Genomic DNA, 18865 nt, shown 5'->3' with positions numbered 1-18865 from the left:
TGATTTTTTTTTTTTTTTTAATTCCCTTTCCAAGCTCTCTTCTGCTGTGTTGTCCTAAGAGCCTGGGAGGCCAGACTTCAGAAAGCTCTTGGGGCAGGGTCAAGAGCAAAGGGACTGACCAGCGCTCAGGTTCCCACCAAAATCCAGTGAAAGGGACAAATAAATCTCCACGATGAGAGGCGGTGGCCAAGGCTAAAGACTGGAAATTCCAACTGAGCCCCGGGTTACCAGGAACACGAGTAATTCTGGGAAAGGTAGGAGCCACCAAGCACAGGAAGCTGTGTGTGTGTGTGTGTGTGTGTGTGTGTGTGTGTGTGTGTGTGTGTGTGTGTGTGAGACGGGGGAGGAGGAGGATAGAAATCACCAAAAAAGCAAGCACAGAAGTGACTTGAGAACATTCAACTATTATTATCTGACTTCAGACTAATCTGTCATACTCCAAATCCCATGATGACTTAGGCCACTTAAAAGTCGCTGCAGAAGATGTGTTCTTGTTTAAGGAATGGATAGAAAAGCCTCTCTCCCTTCACCCCAGCTGATCCTGGTTCTTACCACTTGGTTCCTTCCTCATTCACAACCCTCTGTCTAAAAGAGCCCTTCTCTGCCCACATTTCACCCCCAGGTAGAAACACCCAGCCTCAGAGCTCTGTACTGCTGGTTCTTTGCCAAGCTGACATGCAGCAAAAAGCAGTAAAGACTGTATCATCTGGGTTTTGACTCACTCCTCCTGCAGGTTGACCGACAGCCTGCTTGCACAATTCACAGCTGAGAGCACCTCAATGCTGTCTCCAGAGAGTTCTGCTGTTGCCACTTCTGATGGGTCTTTGGAAAATCACACGTTTCTTTCCAGCTCTGCTCTCCAGGGGAGAGGAAAGAGCATCTCAAACTGGAAGCCAGAGGGAGTTCAATACCCTTTGTAGTTAAATGCCAGACAAATCACCATAATCCTGTTCTAAGGCTAGTGGCTACTGTGTTCTAGCGAGCTGTTCCGCCTGCATAAGTGTCGCCACTGTTCATCCGTACAGCTCCCTACGGTGGTTCTCTACCAAGGGTGGGTACACGTAAGAATCACCTGCAGAACTTAAAAACATGAACAGATTCCGGAGTCCCACCCCATCTCCAACCTACTGAATTAGATTATCCTGGGAGAAGGCTTGGGCACTTGCATTCTTTTTAAAAGCTCCTCAGACGAATCTGACTCTCATCCCTGGTTAAGAACCACTGTGGGGGGAGTGTGGGGTGGTGGGATGAATTGGGAGATTGGGATTGACATATATACACTAATATGTATAAAATAGATAACTAATAAGAACCTGCTGTATAAAAATAAATAAATAAATAAAACTAAAAAAAAAACCCACACACACAAATGGGGAGGGGTTTAAAAGTCATCTTGTCCAATCCCTATCAATATATCCAGGAGATTTTTCACAGAACTAGAACAAATAATCCTAAAATTTATGTGGAACTGCAAAAGAGCCTGAATTGCCAAAGCAATCCTGAGGAAAAAGAACAAAGCTGGAGGTATAACCCTCCCAGACTTCAGACTATACTACAAAGCTACAGTGATCAAAACAGTGTGGTACTGGCACAAAAACAGACACATAGATCCATGCAGCAGAATAGAGAGCCCAGAAATACACCTACGTACCTATGATCGATTAATCTATGACAAAAGAGGCAAGAATACACAATGGAGAAAAGACAGTCTCTTCAACAGGTAGTGCTGGGAAAACTGGACAGACACACATTAAAAAAAAAAAAGAACCACTGTATGTTTTCAAATTAAGAAACAGTTTCTTAATGATGTACAAATTCATGCATCCACTTACTTACCATCGGCTGTGTCAGGTAGATAGCTGTGGAGTTAGATTTGTGTTCAGATCCCAGTTCTGCCCCTCACAAGCTGTGTGACCTTGGACAAATTGTTAATTTCTCTAAGCCACAAATTCTTCATCTGTAAAAGTACCTATCTCAAAGGATTTTAGTATTAAGGATAATAGTATCTACCTTATATGGCTGGGTGAGTATTATGTGAGTTAACGCTGTAAAAAGGCTTAGAACAGACTAAACACCTAATAAATGTTAGCTAATATCAATATTATCCTCACATGACAAGTTGCTTTTCAAACCATCATGATTAATAAAATAGTCGACAAAGAGGGAAGAATCACCCCCTAAATATTAAGTACATTGACACTGAAGCCCTCCTTACTCTTCCCAGTACATGTTTACTCAACGTTACCCTGTGGTTTTTCCTTTTTTAAACTGATAAACTGTGTTATTGGTAAAGAGACACTTTGATTTCTTAAAAGTTTAAGTAAATTCTTTGCCAAATTTGGTACTGGCCTTATGTGACCAGCCATCCCTTTTTTTGCATCTCCTTTTAAACCAGTGAGTTTCAAGGAAAGGGAGACCCCTTGTGGCCACATGTGCATTACAACAGATTTTTCTTAGGAAAACCAAGTTCTTCAAACCAAAGAGAATGGCCTTGGGATGAATTTTAAACTGTTTTTATAGGTAGCTATCCCATTCTCTCTTTTTCACAGGGTTTTTCTCACTCCATGGTTCTGTTCTTTGGTCGGAGGGGGCAGTCACTTGCTTCCTCTATTTCTTTCTCAACTTCTCAAGCACGGCTGCTTCCTAGGGAAGGTGGAGAGGAGGGAACTGAAAATCCAGAACAGAGAGAAGAAATGCACACAGAAATACACTTGAGTTTCTTCTCAGCCATCAAAGACTTAGCCGAAGAAGCCTCACCTCCCAGACAAGTTACCTGGATGGGTTATGTGCCTTCCCACATACTGGCTCCTCCCCCAAACTATGAGCTGTTTGAAGCAAAGATTACCTTGATTCCAAAAAAAAAAGGGCATGAACACCTCCTAAGTGCCTGCCTGGCACTCTGGCTCCTCTTTGCGTGCCCAGCACCTGCACATACTGGGTGTCCTCATCGTCCCTTCTGCGCATTATTTGGCAACTGACCACTCTCTTCTCGAGATGCTTTTTTATTCGACTTCTAGGGCTCGTCTCTTGGTTCTGCTCCTGCCTCACTGGCTGCTCCCACTCAAGTCTTCTGCTGGTTCTTCCTCATTCCCCTGATCTCTATACCTTGGAAATGGCCCAGAGTTTGGTCCTCTGACTATCTAAATTTACTTCCTAGGTGATCTCCTTCAGTTGCAGAGCTTTCATTAACACCCACATCCTGATGGCTCCTAACTTTGTATCGCCACCCTGTACCTCTCTCCATCTTCAGTCACATAACCAACCTCCAACTCAGCACCTCTACACGATATCTCATGAGCATCTCAGACTTGCGAAGATCGAAACCAAACTCCCAAGGTCTCCTCCTAGATCTGCCCCTCCAGCCAACTCCCAGTGTATTAAAACCTTTGGAGTCATCCTTAATACCAACCCTTCTCTCATACTCTATATCCATCAGCTCTACCTTCAAAATAATCCCGGGATACGTCTTCTCTCCCGCACTGCCAAGCGTCCGAGCCACTAGAAACCACTGCCTACTGCAGGAGCCTCCTGACGGCCTCCTTCTCTTCCTTCTCCTGGTTCCCCTCTTAGTCTACAGAGCAGCCAGTGCTCTTTCTAAAAGACAAGTCTGATATGTCTCTCCTCTCCTCCAAACCCCCTCAAAATCTCCCTATCTCTTCAGGAGTCAAAGCCTTTAAAACGGCCTCCGAGGGCCTCCACGATCTGCCCCTAACTCACACTTCTGGACCTCGCCTGCTTCAAGCCACAGATATCCTTGCTGTCCTTCTGCCGGGAATGCTCTTCCCCCAAACATCCACAGGGCTCACTCCCTCACTTTCTTCAGGTCTCTGATCAAATGTCACCTCCTCACAGAAGCTTCTCTGATCACCCCAATTAAAATGGCAAGCCCCCTCCCCCCACCCCAGCCCTTACTATCTCCTAATCCTTCTCTCTCCGTAGCATTTTCTGCACTAGGACATGATGTTGTTCTAGTCCCAGCACCTAGCATAGTGTGCCTGGTGTGTTGTCAGCACTCGATAAATATTTGTTGAATGAATGTTCAATGAAGAGTTATTAAGTAAAGGGACATGTCAGGATGCCACCTTCCAAAACATCAGAGTAAAAATTCCTCAAGCCACAATCTGAATCCATTTTCCAGGATGCATTTGACAAACACTGGTCCCATAAGTCGCACTCACAAAAGGTCAAATGTTCTAATCAGGGACACATATTAAAGCTGGCCCAACTGGGTGTGAGCAGAGTAATTGAGGGCTTCAAAATTCATGTTTTGAGGAAGATTTTGACTGAGATGTAAATGCTTACAACTCCTTCCTGCAAATCTGGAATGCCTAAGCTTTCATCCAAGTTTGGATTTCAACAGGTTACTTGGCCACTGGAACTTGGTCCTTTTCAATCCCGACACCCCTCCTAACAACCTTGTATAAAAGGAATGTGCATGATTCATCATTGTCCGGTGACTGTTCTGTTAATATACAGAATTAAGTAAATAACCAGATCACTGGTTTGATAAGTAAACTAAAAAGGACTTAAGAGACTTAGGAACAATTTTAATTCAAGTAACATGTTCAGCCCAATTTGCTCCACTTCTCTCTAGTAAAAAAGGTGAAGCAAAACACTAGTTGTGGAGGTCAGGGTTGGGGAGGTAGGTAGTTTTACAACCAGAAGCTCTAATAGCCTAGGATTAGTGGTTCTCAAAGTGTGGTCCGGGAATCCACTCCATCAGGGGATCTGTGCGGTCAAAACTATTTTCATAATATTAACACAGCATTTGTCTTTTTCATGCTCATTCACTCACAAGTGTAGAGTTTTCCAGAGGTCATACGGCATGGGATGTCACAAGAGATTGCAGAAGCAAATATAAGAATATAGCTGTTTTCCATTAAGCCCAACATTAAAGAGATTTGCAAAAATGTAAAACAGTGCCACTCTTCGTACTAAATATTTGTTTTGGAAAAGTTGTTTTCCGATTAAAAATATTACTTATATTAACTTAAATGGATTTGTGGATTCTTCATTATTTTTGAATGAAGTAATAGTCTTAAAATTTTAGTTTTAATTTCTAATATGGTAAACACTAATAAATATAACCCACATAAACAAGAGCTCTTTGAGATCCTCAAATTTGTAAGTGTAAAAGAGTCCTGAGACCCAACAGTTTCAGAACTTCTGCCTCAGTTATTTGAAATAGTGCTCCTTCTGTTGGCATTAAGAAAACTGTTACAGTTTCTAGCACTGTGATGACAAGGCTCTCTTGCTCCAACCAGAGCTTCCAGATATTACCAAATTCATACTAAACTAGTAACTAGCTGGGGTCTCTCACTACTTAAGTTCAGGGCTTTTCCAGTACATACCCTTCCCACCTCTCCCAAGTACAAATCACCTATTTACGAAGCCCAAACCCCACTGTCATGAATCAACTCCACAGTTTAGTGGGATGCTTTAGTAAAGAGTAAAACCTATTTTGTAATCGAAATAAAAGTGCAACAAACTTTCTGTTAACATGTTAAAATGGCTGGACAAATTTTCACTACATTTGATAGGTATGCTTAGGGTGGTCTGAATTAAGTTACATGGCATACATAAAATTCACTTTGGAGCCACCTGGAAAAGAAAGGGGTTCATCCTCCAGCTGACACTGAGGACAGATTTTCTTACCAAACTTTGGAGGGAACTGTGGGCTGGTTGGCCATTAAATACTGGATATGGCATGTATAAAATTCTCTTTGGGGGTTGCTGGGGTAGGAGGGCAGTACAAAGAGATAATATCCATCCAGAACATTTGAAACCGAAGTATGAGATCTACACTGCAAGTGACTGAAACGTGCCACGTGTACTAAAATGCCAGAGATGGAGAAGACGCACAGCAGTTTCAAATACCACACCCCGTCCCCCAACTGAAGCAGCCCCACTCGAAGTCGCTTCTCACATAAGAAACTTCATGTGACATGTCTCAGGGTGAAGAGCACCAGCAGGGGTTTATTTAGTGATGGTTAATGATTCTCTCAAACAATATAGGGCAGGCCAGCTAGTTTATTCATATTGAATCTAAACCTTAGATCTCTGGCTTAACAATAACATAGGAAACCTTTAAAGACACAATAAATCTTGCGTTAAATCAGAGCTGGTTTAAACCAGTCATAAAACTTCTAATACTCTGGGCTGGCAACTACAGCAATGACAAATGTTCAGTCCAGGTACAAAACCACATTTCATCCTCCTTGGCACCCAAATCTTAAACAGATCTGAAAAATGCTGAAAAGTTGTTTTTCAAAGGCTTTCACCATAGACCCACTGCTACCAGTCAAGCAATTGTTTCTTCATCCCCCAGGAACAGTTCTAAATGAGAGGGATTGTTCTTTTGATCGGCTTGCCTTGGTGGGTATGTAAGAACTCAGAGAGTTAAATTTAAAGAATGAAGATTAACTGAGATGCCAAGAAAAGTTTTTATTGCAAGCACAGTGAGCAGGAGATGTCTTCTCACCCAAAGCGGCCGCAAGGTCTGTCGTTAACTAAATCTCTCTGACAACCCTTCACTGGTTAAAGCACAGTAATGAGCTTCTTGCTCTCAGGTGTACATCATTTCTGCCATGTGGGACATTTTCTTGGGAATATACAAGTAATACTCCATGTAGCCTGACAGGTCCTCAATGGTCACGTCATCCACGAAGACTCGAGCTTGCTCAGAACAGGAGCGGGGGGAGCCAGACAGAGTTCTTGTGTGAAGCGACTGAGAGTAGTCCTCAAGCGTGGACCGTCGCTCTGGGGCTAAGGGAGGGATGTTCTGCAGGCCTGAAAAGGAATATACCTCCATATCATGCCACCTCTTACACTGGCACTCCTTGCCTATGCATGCACATGGCTTGCCCTGGTTTAGCCTGGAAACGGATTGAAAGTCAGAGAGATCATTGGCCTTGAGACTTGCTTGGGAGACCTGGGGAGCATCAGAGGAGTCTTCCTCCTTACTCTCTGATGGGAGCCTTGGAACCGAAGTTCTCAAAGGCTCAATAACTGCCCCTGTGTGATGAGTATTGAGAGAAGTTGAGCAATCTCCTGCATTGAACTCTTTAGGGGTTGAAATTCCCAGCCCACTGCTGCCATCAGGGGAGTCCGCCTGGCTTTTGTGCTTGAGCTGGCCGCTGGAAGAAGCAGCTATTGTACTGCAATGTATAAACTTTGGAGGATGAAGGACAGGAGACTTAGAACGCCGACGACGCTGGGTCCTCACTGCTCCTCGTGAAGACTTCCTTGTAGACCTAAGAGGAAAAAAATGCACAGGAAGATGTTGGAATACAGAGGTCTCCTAAAGAGATTCTTTAAGACAGTTGGAAATTTGCCACCTCTCTGGTTTATGAGTCTAAATAAGTTGCCCCCAAAGAGATGTGCCTACCTCTATTTTCAAGCTGCCTAAGTCTCTGTGTCTCAAAAATGTCAACATCTCCTTATTACCAAGGTATAGAAACAGGAGAGGTAAAGGGTAGTTTTAAATCGCATTTCTTGGACGAAACATTTGGCACAGAATACCTGTCTGCCCTGCCCAAGCCTCGGCTTGGGAACCTTTGACCAGTGGGTCTGGAGAAGCACCCTGCACAGACAACTTAGACTGATGCTGTAAAACCTCAATGCTGTGCTCCATGCCCTGAATGCAGCACAGCAGCTTCAGTACCACTGTGGGGCTAATGCTACAAATAGCCACTCTGCCGTGATTACTCAACAGAAGAGCAGATTTAGAATTCATTTCTATCACTGGGAACAGCTGAAAAACAGATTTAGGCTCTCTGAAGTTTTCAGATATTGGGAATTATCAGACATACTATAACGTTTTATAAAATTTTAAATAAATAAGAATTGAGGGAGTTCCCTGGTGCGGCAGTGGTTAAGAATCGCCTACCAATGCAGGGGACACAGGTTCGAGCCCTGGTCCGGGAAGATCCCACATGCCACGGAGCAGCTAAGCCCGTGCGCCACAACTACTGAAGCCTGCGCGTCTAGAGCCCGTGCTCCACAACAAGAGAAGCCACCACAATGAGAAGCCCATGCACCACAATGAAGAGTAGGCCCTGCTGGCCGCAACTAGAGAAAGCCTGTGCGCAGCAACAAAGACCCAAGGCAGCCAAAAATAAATAAATAAATAAATAGTAAATAAATTAAAAAAAAAAAAAATTGAGCAAAGAGAAAAAAAGAATCAAAATTGCCAAGCAAATTTGAAAACAGAACCAAGTAGAACTTTAAAAACTTTGCAACTGAAATTAAACTAAATAGATGGGCTGAACAGCAGAATACATACAGCTAAGAAAAGAAAATACTGGAGGATAAATCTGAATTACTTATTACAGGGGTCAGCAAACTGCAGTCTGTGAATCAAATCCGGCCCCCTACCTGTTTCTGTACAGCCCATGGACACTGCTCCCATAGGCTAGAACTGTGAGCCATGCAGACACGCCTGAGGTGTCCCCCGCTTCGCCCCTGTTCTTCCCTCCGCTCCCTGTGCCTGTCTTCCTGGCCAGCAGACATGTGCGTTACACCACGGCCTGGGGCCCTCACTGGCTACCATCTACACGTTGGGGCTCTGCTGTCAACAACTGCTAGGTACTGAGAGGTAGAATCTCAGTTTGTGCCAGGCTCTCTGGAGGAGAGAGGGCGTGCTGGAATCTGGGTGCCACTGAGGCAGAGAGTAAAACTGACCCTGACAATGCTCCCTCCCCACCCATCCCACCAGGCTCATCATTTCAGCCTGAGACTGTCTCAGCGACTGAACACAAAGTGTGTCCACCAGCCAGGATGGTGAACATCAAGCAAACAGGGCGGGGCAGGAGTTTTCTCCCTTTTTAAGTACCTACAAAATATCCCTGGATCTCACCTCTTGGCCTCCAAAGCCTAAAATATTTATTTTCTGACCCTTTACCAAAAAAGTTTGCCAACTCTTGACCTATAAGGCAGCACAGAAACTTAGAGATTTGGAAATATGTAAAAGTTAAGAGGTATGTAAGACAGAATAAAAAGTCTGGAGTCTCTGAAAGAAAGAATACAGTGAATGGGAACACAGGTAATTTTTTAAGAGATAATGGCTGAGAAATTTTCTGAATTGATGCAAAAAGAGAATCTACAGATAAAAGAAGCACACACTAAAGGAGGACAACTAACTGGAGAATACCAAAAACAATAGGAATACCTTAACAGCAGCTAAAGAACTAGGCAGATTATTTCCAAAAAAAAAAAATTATTTGAATAAAGATCCTATAAGTAACACATTTTTAAATTTAATGGACATATATAAAACCTAAGAATGATTAAAGGAGAGCCATTCTTCTCAAACACACATAGAACATTTATAAAAATTGACTACAATCCAGGCTATACAGCAAGTCTCAGCAAATTCACAATGAGAAGAAAGGGTCTTCTTTACCCAGTGCATCTTGGGTTCTATATCATAACACTCTTTTCTGGATACTTAGGAAAGCAAATCCAATAGTATGCTAAGGTGTTGGGATAAAAATCATCTGCAATGAGAAGCTCTTACCCATGCCAACTGTCTTTAGATGCACATGTGGTTTTAGGTTTGGTATCATCCACTGCTGTTCTGCCTGACGCTCTGACACTTGTGCCTTCTCCAACAGACAGAGAAGCTATGGACCTGAAGACAAGAACAAAGTTTACTGCTTAGAAAACCATGAAAGGAGGAGAACGTATTGCTCTCACCAACCCAAATGCAACTCGTATGAATACCTTTATTATCTTTCTAGTTTGGGTTTCTCAAAAATTGCCCAGCTTGTAGTGTAAATTTTCCTCCAAAACCAAATTTGGAGGATCCCTAAGAGCTCGCAGTTGCAAAATCATACGCCAAAGAATGATTCTTAAGTATAACCAGCAGTGGGATATAAATAGACTTTTAGGTTGTTTATCTGGGGCAGATCAGGCCTTACGTCCAGGGAGAATGCTAACAACATGACCACTTACTTTATATGGGCAAACCAGAGCCATGGAAACTAACTTCAGGAGCAAAAACTTTAGGAGACTCAATCTGACTTTAGGAGACTCCATCTAAATGAATACTTTTTCAAACAGTATACAACTTATACAAAAATATTCTAATTTTTACAACCAATAGACTTGAAATACTACTCAGAGTTAAATCTCTGCAGTTTAAAATTACACAAGTAACATGGGTTCCCAGTAAAGAAGATGAAAAAATTTAAAAGAGAGAAAAGAATCATCTATAATCTCACAACCCAGACGTCACCAACATTAACATTTAACATCAAATTCTTTTGGACCTTTTCAATACACACATACATAAACACATATACAGGGCTCCTACTATACATGCTGTAGTGTTGATAAATATCCTTTAGAAACAGACAATCTACTAAGTAAAAAGATGTTCACTAAAATAGAATTTAAAATAACCTTAAATGTCTAATAATAGAAAATACTGTACTATATAAATTATGGCCAATCTGTACAATGGAATATTAGGAATTTATTAAAAATTAAGTGTGCTAAGAACTTTTAATGACATGGGAGAATGTTTATAACATAATATTATGTTATGCTTGTAACATAAGAGAAAACAGCATGGATAAACACCTGTACATATATTACGATCTCAACTGTGTAAAAAAAGTGAACGCTGGTATTACAGATGCTCTAGATATTAACTGCGGTATTGGTAAATTGTGATTTTTTACTTCCTTTTTTATCCCTTTTTTTGTTTTTGTGATTTACCCATAATAAGCATGTATTATGTTATAGTCTGATGAAAAAGACTATGTTGTTTTATAATAAATATATAAAGATTTGTCCTGATAAGACAAATACCATTAGAAACCAAAACCTGTTGAACAGGATCATGCTAAATTCCTGGCAAGGCTTGGTTACTTTATGAGTCAGTACCTCACATGTTCCATTAGTAAATCAGCAACAATACAAAACAACTAGAATACATACTAGATACACTATACAAGTCTTATTCTGCTTAGTCACAGTAATGACTCACCCCTTGTATTCTTATTTGGTTTTCTCAAATGTTCTCCACTGCTCCTTCTCTTTCTATAATTTTACTCAAAGTACAGCGCATGCTACAAATATATAATATTTGACCATATATTGTACAGGCATTTTGAAAAGTTTTTTTATGTTCCAAGTAATTTTTAGGGGCATGGAACTAGCTTATGTTCCAACTTCTTAAAACACCAGGAAAGAAGTCTGTATATCAAAAGTTATATAAACTTATACACTAAGGGATACATGTACGTGTGCATTTATACATTCCTAGCATTTTCCTGATTAAAAAATATATATTTCTATACCAGAAATCCCAAAGGAATACACTATGAGACTGCAATCTGGAACTATTTGTTTTTCTGCTTTGTTTCTGTTTCCCAAAATAGCTTATAAAGTACTGATCAATTCTAATGGCAAGATGACCATATTGGAAAATCACTAGGAGAAGGTACTTATTTGAAGTATCATGGAAGCAAATGTAAGCACCTGTAACAGCTACTGTGCAAATCTATTAGCATAAATTCTCTCCTTTGGTAGGCCAAAAATAGTACTAGCAATAAGCAGACAGCTATAACAACAACTAACAACTATTTAATTTTACATGCACCAGGTACCGAATGCATTTCTTCATGTTGTCTTCAAGGTACCATATAAAAGAATGGTTAAGAGCAGAGGTTCCGGAGATAAACTGTCTGGGTTCAAATCCTGGCTCTACCACTTCTTACCAATGTGACCTTTTGCAAGTGACTTAATTCATCTGTAGCTCCTCTGTAAACTATATAGTATACTCTGTAGTATCTATCTTCTAAGTTGGCAGTAAGGATTAGGTGATATGTACAGAGTACTTAAGCCAGTGTCTAGGGCATAGTAAATGAGTAATAAATTTTAGCAATCATTATTTACTCCTTGCTGTGGAGTGTTCAGTTTCCATTCATGAAATGAAATATTCTTATATCCATTAAAACTTTGAGATTTCTTCTGGCCTGAGGCAAAGATGGGGGATGAAAAGAGTCCTGCATAGAACACTTTGCAAAGGGTGAAATATTAACATTCAGACAGCAGCTGGTCTGCAGGTGCTCTAATTAGTTTGGCCAAAGGGTCCAAGATTATTGATCTCAGTGACAGAACCCTAATGAACAGAGGTTTCCATAGTGATAGGGTCAGCAATCAGAGCCCATGAAATCGACAATGCCTGCAGAGATTCCTGTTGAGCCAATTCACTTTTAGTGAAAAAATACTGTGATTCCCTAGAGATCTATGAGGAACTCTCTGATGGGACACTGCCTGATGTTTGATTAAAAAGATGTGGGGGGAGGGGGGAGGGGGAAGGGGAACCCTCCTCAAAGTTAAGAAGAACCCCTAGCCTTGGAGTACAAATGAGCACCTACTTTTCAAAATTTAACAGAAGAGTTTCTTTTATAAGTAAAACAATGCTGTACAGAATTTGGTAAAATGTCACACTATTAATATTGACACCTTCTACAAATAAAAAGAAATTTTAGAAGAGAAAGAGCTCCCCTGAGGAAATGTCTATTTAAATCTAGTAAACAATGCCCCAATAATATATTCCATATTTAATTACCCTGATGCATCCACTCTTAATTTCTTGAAAGCAGTTTGTAGACTCTCCTCCTCTCCATCCTTGGCTTCAGATTTCATTGTGAAAGTTTTTACACTACTATGAATGTTCCCGTTAATACTAAAAAGAAAATAAAAATAAAATGAACAAAATGAAAATAAGTGAGTTCAAACATATACTTTTGTTAAAATCTATATTCCTGATACTACCATTGCTTGTTAGGGGGAGAAAAAGCAAATTTCTACTTCTAAAAAGAAGTTTTGGGCTTCCCTGGTGGCACAGTGGTTGAGAATCTGCCTGCCAATGCAGGGGACACGGGTTCGAGCCCTGGTCTGGGAAGATCCCACATGCCGCGGAGCAGCTAAGCCTGTGCGCCACAACTACTGAGCCTGCGCATCTGGAGCCTGTGCTCCGCAACAAGAGAGGCCGCGATAGTGAGAGGCCCGCGCACCGCGATGAAGAGTGGCCCCCGCTTGCCGCAACTAGAGAAAGCCCGCGCACAGAAACGAAAACCCAACACAGCCAAAAATAAATAAATAAATAAATAAATAAATAAATAAAACTAAAAAAAAACAAAAAAAGGAAGTTTCAATGACTAGGAAACTGTAGGTTTTATTTCTTAAGAGAAGACACATGAAATAATACAGAAAAAGTATATTTATTATGATGGAATTTAAACTGTCCAAATACTTGATGCCAATATCCTACAGTTTTGGAAACTACGTCACCTAAAACCTGTGTTTAAGTATACTTTTTAACAGGAGGGGAAATCTCTCCAGTCGTAGAAGTCTAGAAACCTACAGACAAAATGACCTCTGCACCAGAAATATCAGGGAAAAGCTCAACTTATAGGACTCTGAGCTTTAAAACACTACTGAGGGGACTTCCCTGGTGGCGCAGTGGTTAAGAATCCGCCTGCCGATGCAGGGGACATGGGTTCGAGCCCTGGTCCGGGAAGATCCCATATGCCGCGGAGCAACTAAGCCCATGTGCCACAACTACTGAGCCTGCACGACACAACTACTGAAGCCCACACGCCTAGAGCTTGTGCTCCACAACAAGAGAAGCCACTGCAATGAGAAGCCCACGCACCGCAACGAAGAGTAGCCCCGGCTCACCGCAACTAGAGAAAGCCTGCGCGCAGCAACGAAGACCCAACGCAGCCAAAAATAAATAAATAAATTTATTTTTAAAAAAAAAGACACTACTGAGTGTTTGTCTCATCCAGCTCTAAATATTTCAGGTAAGAATAACTTTGTGACACATGATAGCATTTCTCTAAAGCAATCCTGACCCAGATATCAATATTTATACTCACATTAATATTCATACCCATGTATCAAGATGTTACCATTACTAAGGCAGGATTGCAAGCACGTTTCAATGATACTGCTTACTCCACACTCAACCTTTGTTTTCTTTAGCTTCAAATACTTTCTTACAACAATAGATGAACTATACTTGCAACTCAAAAACAAACTTAAAACAAAATTAGCTAAAAGAAAGAGATAGAAAGTAAAGGAAAAAAACTGAATTATTCTACAGATGTGCCTTTAAATGATCTCCACTTAACTAGCTTGATTAACCAAAGTTCTCCATTTCTTCTACCCTGATTTTTATATTTAAACCAAAAAAAAAAAAAAAAAAAAAAGATGGGGGGGAGGCACGGGAGAGAGACCAACGAAAGCAACAAGAGATACAATAGAGAAGTTAATAAATTCTTTGACTCTAGTCTCCCATTTTTTTTTTACTCAGGGTAAAAAATTTCTTAATACCACATCCTGAACAAAGCATAAATCAGTCTCTACAAACATATCACAGGGAATCAGAAAGAAAAAAGTAAAACAAAAAATATAAGATGGGGAATTTTGAAGCAAAGAATTCACCGTACCTTCTCTATTTCTAGAGTGCCCTTAGACACTCTCAGAGGGAGCAGTGCCTCTCTGTGGATCCTTGGATCCTCTCTGATTCTACATCTGCTCATTTCTCAGGGGTGGGTTTGATGTTATTGTGAGACCTCTAATATTCTACAGGTCACGGTGTCACAACATGTTTGATATAATGTAACCATGTAGTACCAGTGGCAAAATTAAGAGGTGATCAAGACTATTTGTTTCATTTATTAATGTGTAGAAGGTATTTTAGGCAGATCTCTCTGGGGAGCACTGAAAACAGTCTCAAAAGAATTCAGCTAGCTTTCACCTCAACTTCTTAAGACAAAAAGTTTAAATACACTCCCCATATGTATTTTGCTGGTTTACTTAACCAAGTACATCAATTTGAGGAAACGTTATCAGTTCCACATTTCACTGGTTCCTAACTCTTCGCGATTCAGAGGAGGATCCTCTCCCAGATACACAATAATGTTCTATATACTTGGGGAGAGGGGTGAGCAAAGATCACATATTCTATTATTTTTGAAGCTCCACAGCATCTAAAAGGGTGCTTCTGTAGTCTATAAACAAATTCTTCCTGCTGAAGAATACGGGGATACAAGGGAGATACGAGGGAGAACCTGACACCAGGACTGTGAACCCTATTCCTGTAAGGACTGGAATCTCATTCCTGCCCTAACACTGTGCTAAGATGCTCTGCACCCAAACACGGAACTTTTAATTATACAGTGTTAACTTAACATTACTGCAGGTGACCTCTAGATCTTAATACAAACTTAGCTAACATTCTTGTTGACACACTAAAAGATCCATCAGTTAAAAACCAAAACAGACCAAAATAAAACTGGCTACAGACTAAAACTTTAGGAATGAAGTTCCAACTAAACTATTCTCAGACTTCCAGCATTTTGATTACTCACCTTTTCCCTCAGTTATATTAACCCAGGGCAAAGGTGACTCTTAGGCATGACCGTAAGAGCTAAATCAGAGCATGTTTGTAATTACAAAAAAGCTTATTACGCTCCTCCCTCTTCCCAGCTTCCCATTCACTCAAATCAAGAGCTGTACAACTAACTCCGGGAAATATGTACCTGATTTGCCCTTCTTCATTAATATTAAATTTGTGGGAGGCGTTCTTGCAGTTTTTACTGCTCTAACTTCTTGAAATTGAACAATCCCCCCAAAGATCAAACTTCTACTTTGTTTTAAGTCAAATCACAAGGGGCCTCGGATTTTCCCTAACCTTTCAAAAAACACAAAATTCTTTTAAGTTCCTCCATCAAAAGGGCAAATTCCTGATTTTCTCTGACTTTCAGAGAAGAGTATGTCTCACAATCTTATTTACATCTTGCAGTTTTAACCAAAACCTCTTTGAACCTCAAGCCTAGGTCCAAATTGCCAGGACCCTGAAAAGACCTGAGAACGATCAATAAAGGATCTGCGCGTAAGCCTGTCATCACAATGTTAAAGATTTAGAAAATTTCCCTGCCCACCAAGAAGCGTGGAATCCGGGAAAGAAAATCGCGCCCATCAACTCTGGAAGATGCAAACAAGACTAAGTTGCAACAATCGGCCCCCGAGACAAAACACGTTCACGCTTCTCTCTACTGACTCAACCCCCACACTCTCGGTGCAAGAGCACGATGTTAACTCTTTTTACCCAGAAACTGGATCGGTCGTGGATAAACATGGGGGGAAAGGTCGGGACCTGGGGGGTTCGGAGAAAGGGGAGCTGTCCAGGGCCCTAGCTGTGCCCGCCCGGGGTCTCCCGCTGGAAAGCTGCCCCTTGAGGATACTCCCCGGGCCAGAATGAGAGACTTGGGTCAGGCCAATAGGCAAGGGATGCAGGAGGAGGCGGGGGCAGAGCCGAAGAGGCACACAACGAGACTGGGGCTCAGGAACAAGCGGGAAAGAGCGGGAAGGGGCAAAGGGCGGCCGAGAAAGGCGAAAAGGGGAAGCTACGGACGAGCGGGAGAGGGCGGAGGCGAGGGACGGGGCGGGGGCAGCAGAGGCGGGAAGGGGCGAGAGAGCGGAGCTCGGGCAGGGCCAGGCCGCAGCAGCGGAGGGGGCGCGGAGAAGCGCAGGCCCTGCCCAGCCCAGGCAGCCAGCGCTGGGGGAACGACGCGACGCGAGGCAGGAGCGCCCAGAGGAAGCCGCCCGCGGCCAGACCGGGCCTGGAGGCCGAGACGCGGGGCCGCGGCGCCTCCCAGTCACGTCTGGGCACGCACCTCCTCGCAGCAGGGGCGCTCCGGTGAGCCAGTCCGGTTACTTCAGATCGTCTCTCCCCGATCGCGGCGCCTGACTGACCCGGATCTAAATCCGCGGAGGGGGCGACCCGCGCCTCCGGCGTCGCACTGCGCCTGCGTCACTCAGACACGAGCCCCGCCCCCTGTTCGTGCTCCTCCCACCCCAGTGACTAGGCAACGCGGCAGGCCGTGGTTGCGCAGGCGCGGGGCGGTGGCCGCGCCTCTCAAACGCCTGACGCCCGCCCCTCGCGAAGCACGTGCGCCTGACGTTATTTCCTGTTATTCTCTTAACTCGCCCCTCCCACCGCAAAGGGTTCGCTATGGAACGGGTTTTGGGGTGTGCCTCCTTCCTCCTCTCGGTCAGGTGAGTGGGTGGGCGTTGTCCTTCGCTGCCGAGCTGCCTCCACTTCCCCGGGTCTCCCTGTGCTTGGTGCTCCACCTGGAGTCAGCGAGGCTGCGGAATTCCGCGGGGTGAGGCCAGGGTGGGGGGATTTTCACAGCGACGGAGCCCGTCTGAGCGCTTGGCCCAAGCCTCCTCGATGCTCGAATCTGGACGGCCTGCGACATCTCCAGGGCTCCGACACCAACCCAGGACTCCCGGGGATCTTCCAGGGCTGCAGAGACGCAAGGAAGTATCGGACACGGTCAGGACCGTGAACGTGTCGCCGGAATTGGAACTGAATATGCCTTCGCTTTAATACGCCTGTTGTTTGACTTGAGGCAACTGCGTTTCCCCCTCTGGGCCTCAGTTTCTCCATTCCGTTAAGTGAGGACCTTGGACTGTTTCAGCGAATCTCGTTTTTTTCAGGCGTGGACTCCTTTGAGAATCCGGTGAGAACTGTAGAACACCTCGACAGAGAAACGCACATGCGTACTAAATTTTGCAAAAAGTTTTGGACAGTTCACCTAAGTAGGTTATTTTTAGGGATCTTTTCCATTTGTATGACTCTGACGGTTGCTCAGATGGCGGGCAGAGAAGGGGTGGGCTGAGCAACAAGCTGCCACTCCCTCCAACACCAAGACTGGTTCTGCTGCGCTAGCTGTGCCCCTCCTCACTCACCACGCCCCAGCTCCACGTCTGCACTTCTCCGAGCTTTATAGGAAAAGATGGCTTTTCTCAGTAGAATGGGCTAGAGTTGGTTACGGCCCAACCTTTGTGTGAGGTTGTCACCTGAACCAAAACTTGACCCTCCCACTCCCCAATACCTTAGCTGTAATCACCTAACTAGATAGGCTGCTGAAAATAGCTTAGTATATTCAACTTAACTACAGCCAGATCTTGGAATGCCTGGGAATGGAATCTACAGGTCATTGGATAAGGTTGTTAAAGCATGTCGTGGTCCCTGGGTAAAACATTTTAAATCCTTCTTGTTCATAGGAGAGGCTCAGTAACTGACAAGGGATGAAAAAAACCTATTGGGACTTCCTTGGTGGCACAGTGGTTAAGAATTCGCCTGCTAATGCAGGGGACACGGGTTCGAGCCCTGGTCCGGGAAGATCCCACATGCCGCGGAGCAGCTAAGCCCATGGGCCACAACTACTGAGCCTGTGCTCTAGAGCCCGCGAGCCACAACCGCTGAAGCCCGGGGTGCCTAGAGCCTGTGCTCCGCAGCAAGAAGAGCCACTGCAACGTAGAGTAGCCCCTGCTTGCTGATAGAGAAAGCCTGCGTGCAGCAATGAAGACTGAACACAGCCAAAAGTAAATAAAATAAATAAATTTATTAAAAAGAAAACGTCCTGTTAATTGTGAAGTTCCAACATCAAACCTAATGATGCTAATAACGACTACCCTGTACTATGCAGCAGCCACGCACATGTTCGCACATTTAATATTCCTGTGATTTTACACATTTTACAGATGAGGATGACTGGGACTCAGATATTAGATATCTTGTTCTAGTTCCCGTTCTATGTCACACAGCACTACGAAGTGACTGAGTCAGGATTTAAACAGTCTCAAAAGCCTGGTCACCCACTGCTGCCCATCTCTCAACATCTCTTATAAAAGAATAAGCAACAGGAAAGTATTGGGATTTCCCTGGTGGTCTAGTGGTTAGGATTTGGTACCTTCAGTGCCGTGGCCGGGGTTCAATCCTAGGTCAGGGAACTGAGATCCCACAAGCTGTGTGGTGTGCCAAAAAAAA

At 43.2% G+C, this 18865-nt stretch overlaps 1 protein-coding gene and 1 long non-coding RNA gene across 2 annotated transcripts; one reads left to right on the top strand and one right to left on the bottom strand.

The window, feature by feature from the left end:
• Positions 1–6012: 6012 nt before the first annotated feature.
• On the bottom strand, positions 6013–16814 carry OSER1 (oxidative stress responsive serine rich 1). Its single transcript, XM_059896181.1, has 4 exons — positions 16704–16814; positions 12584–12700; positions 9518–9631; positions 6013–7253 (listed from the first exon to the last, which is right to left on the bottom strand). The coding sequence occupies exons 2-4, from the start codon at positions 12658–12660 to the stop codon at positions 6566–6568; spliced, it is 879 nt and encodes a 292-aa protein (XP_059752164.1). The 5' UTR covers positions 12661–12700; positions 16704–16814; the 3' UTR covers positions 6013–6565.
• Positions 16815–16941: 127 nt separating this feature from the next.
• LOC132348834 (uncharacterized) lies at positions 16942–18454 on the top strand. The gene is made up of 2 exons (XR_009497566.1): positions 16942–17085; positions 18100–18454. It is a non-coding gene; the product is annotated as an uncharacterized LOC132348834 (long non-coding RNA).
• Positions 18455–18865: the final 411 nt, after the last annotated feature.

This window comes from Balaenoptera ricei, chromosome 15, assembly GCF_028023285.1.
Source record: "Balaenoptera ricei isolate mBalRic1 chromosome 15, mBalRic1.hap2, whole genome shotgun sequence".
Taxonomy (NCBI): domain Eukaryota; kingdom Metazoa; phylum Chordata; class Mammalia; order Artiodactyla; family Balaenopteridae; genus Balaenoptera; species Balaenoptera ricei.
Note: the sequence above shows the minus strand (reverse complement) of the source record. Positions and strands in the feature narration are given on the sequence as shown.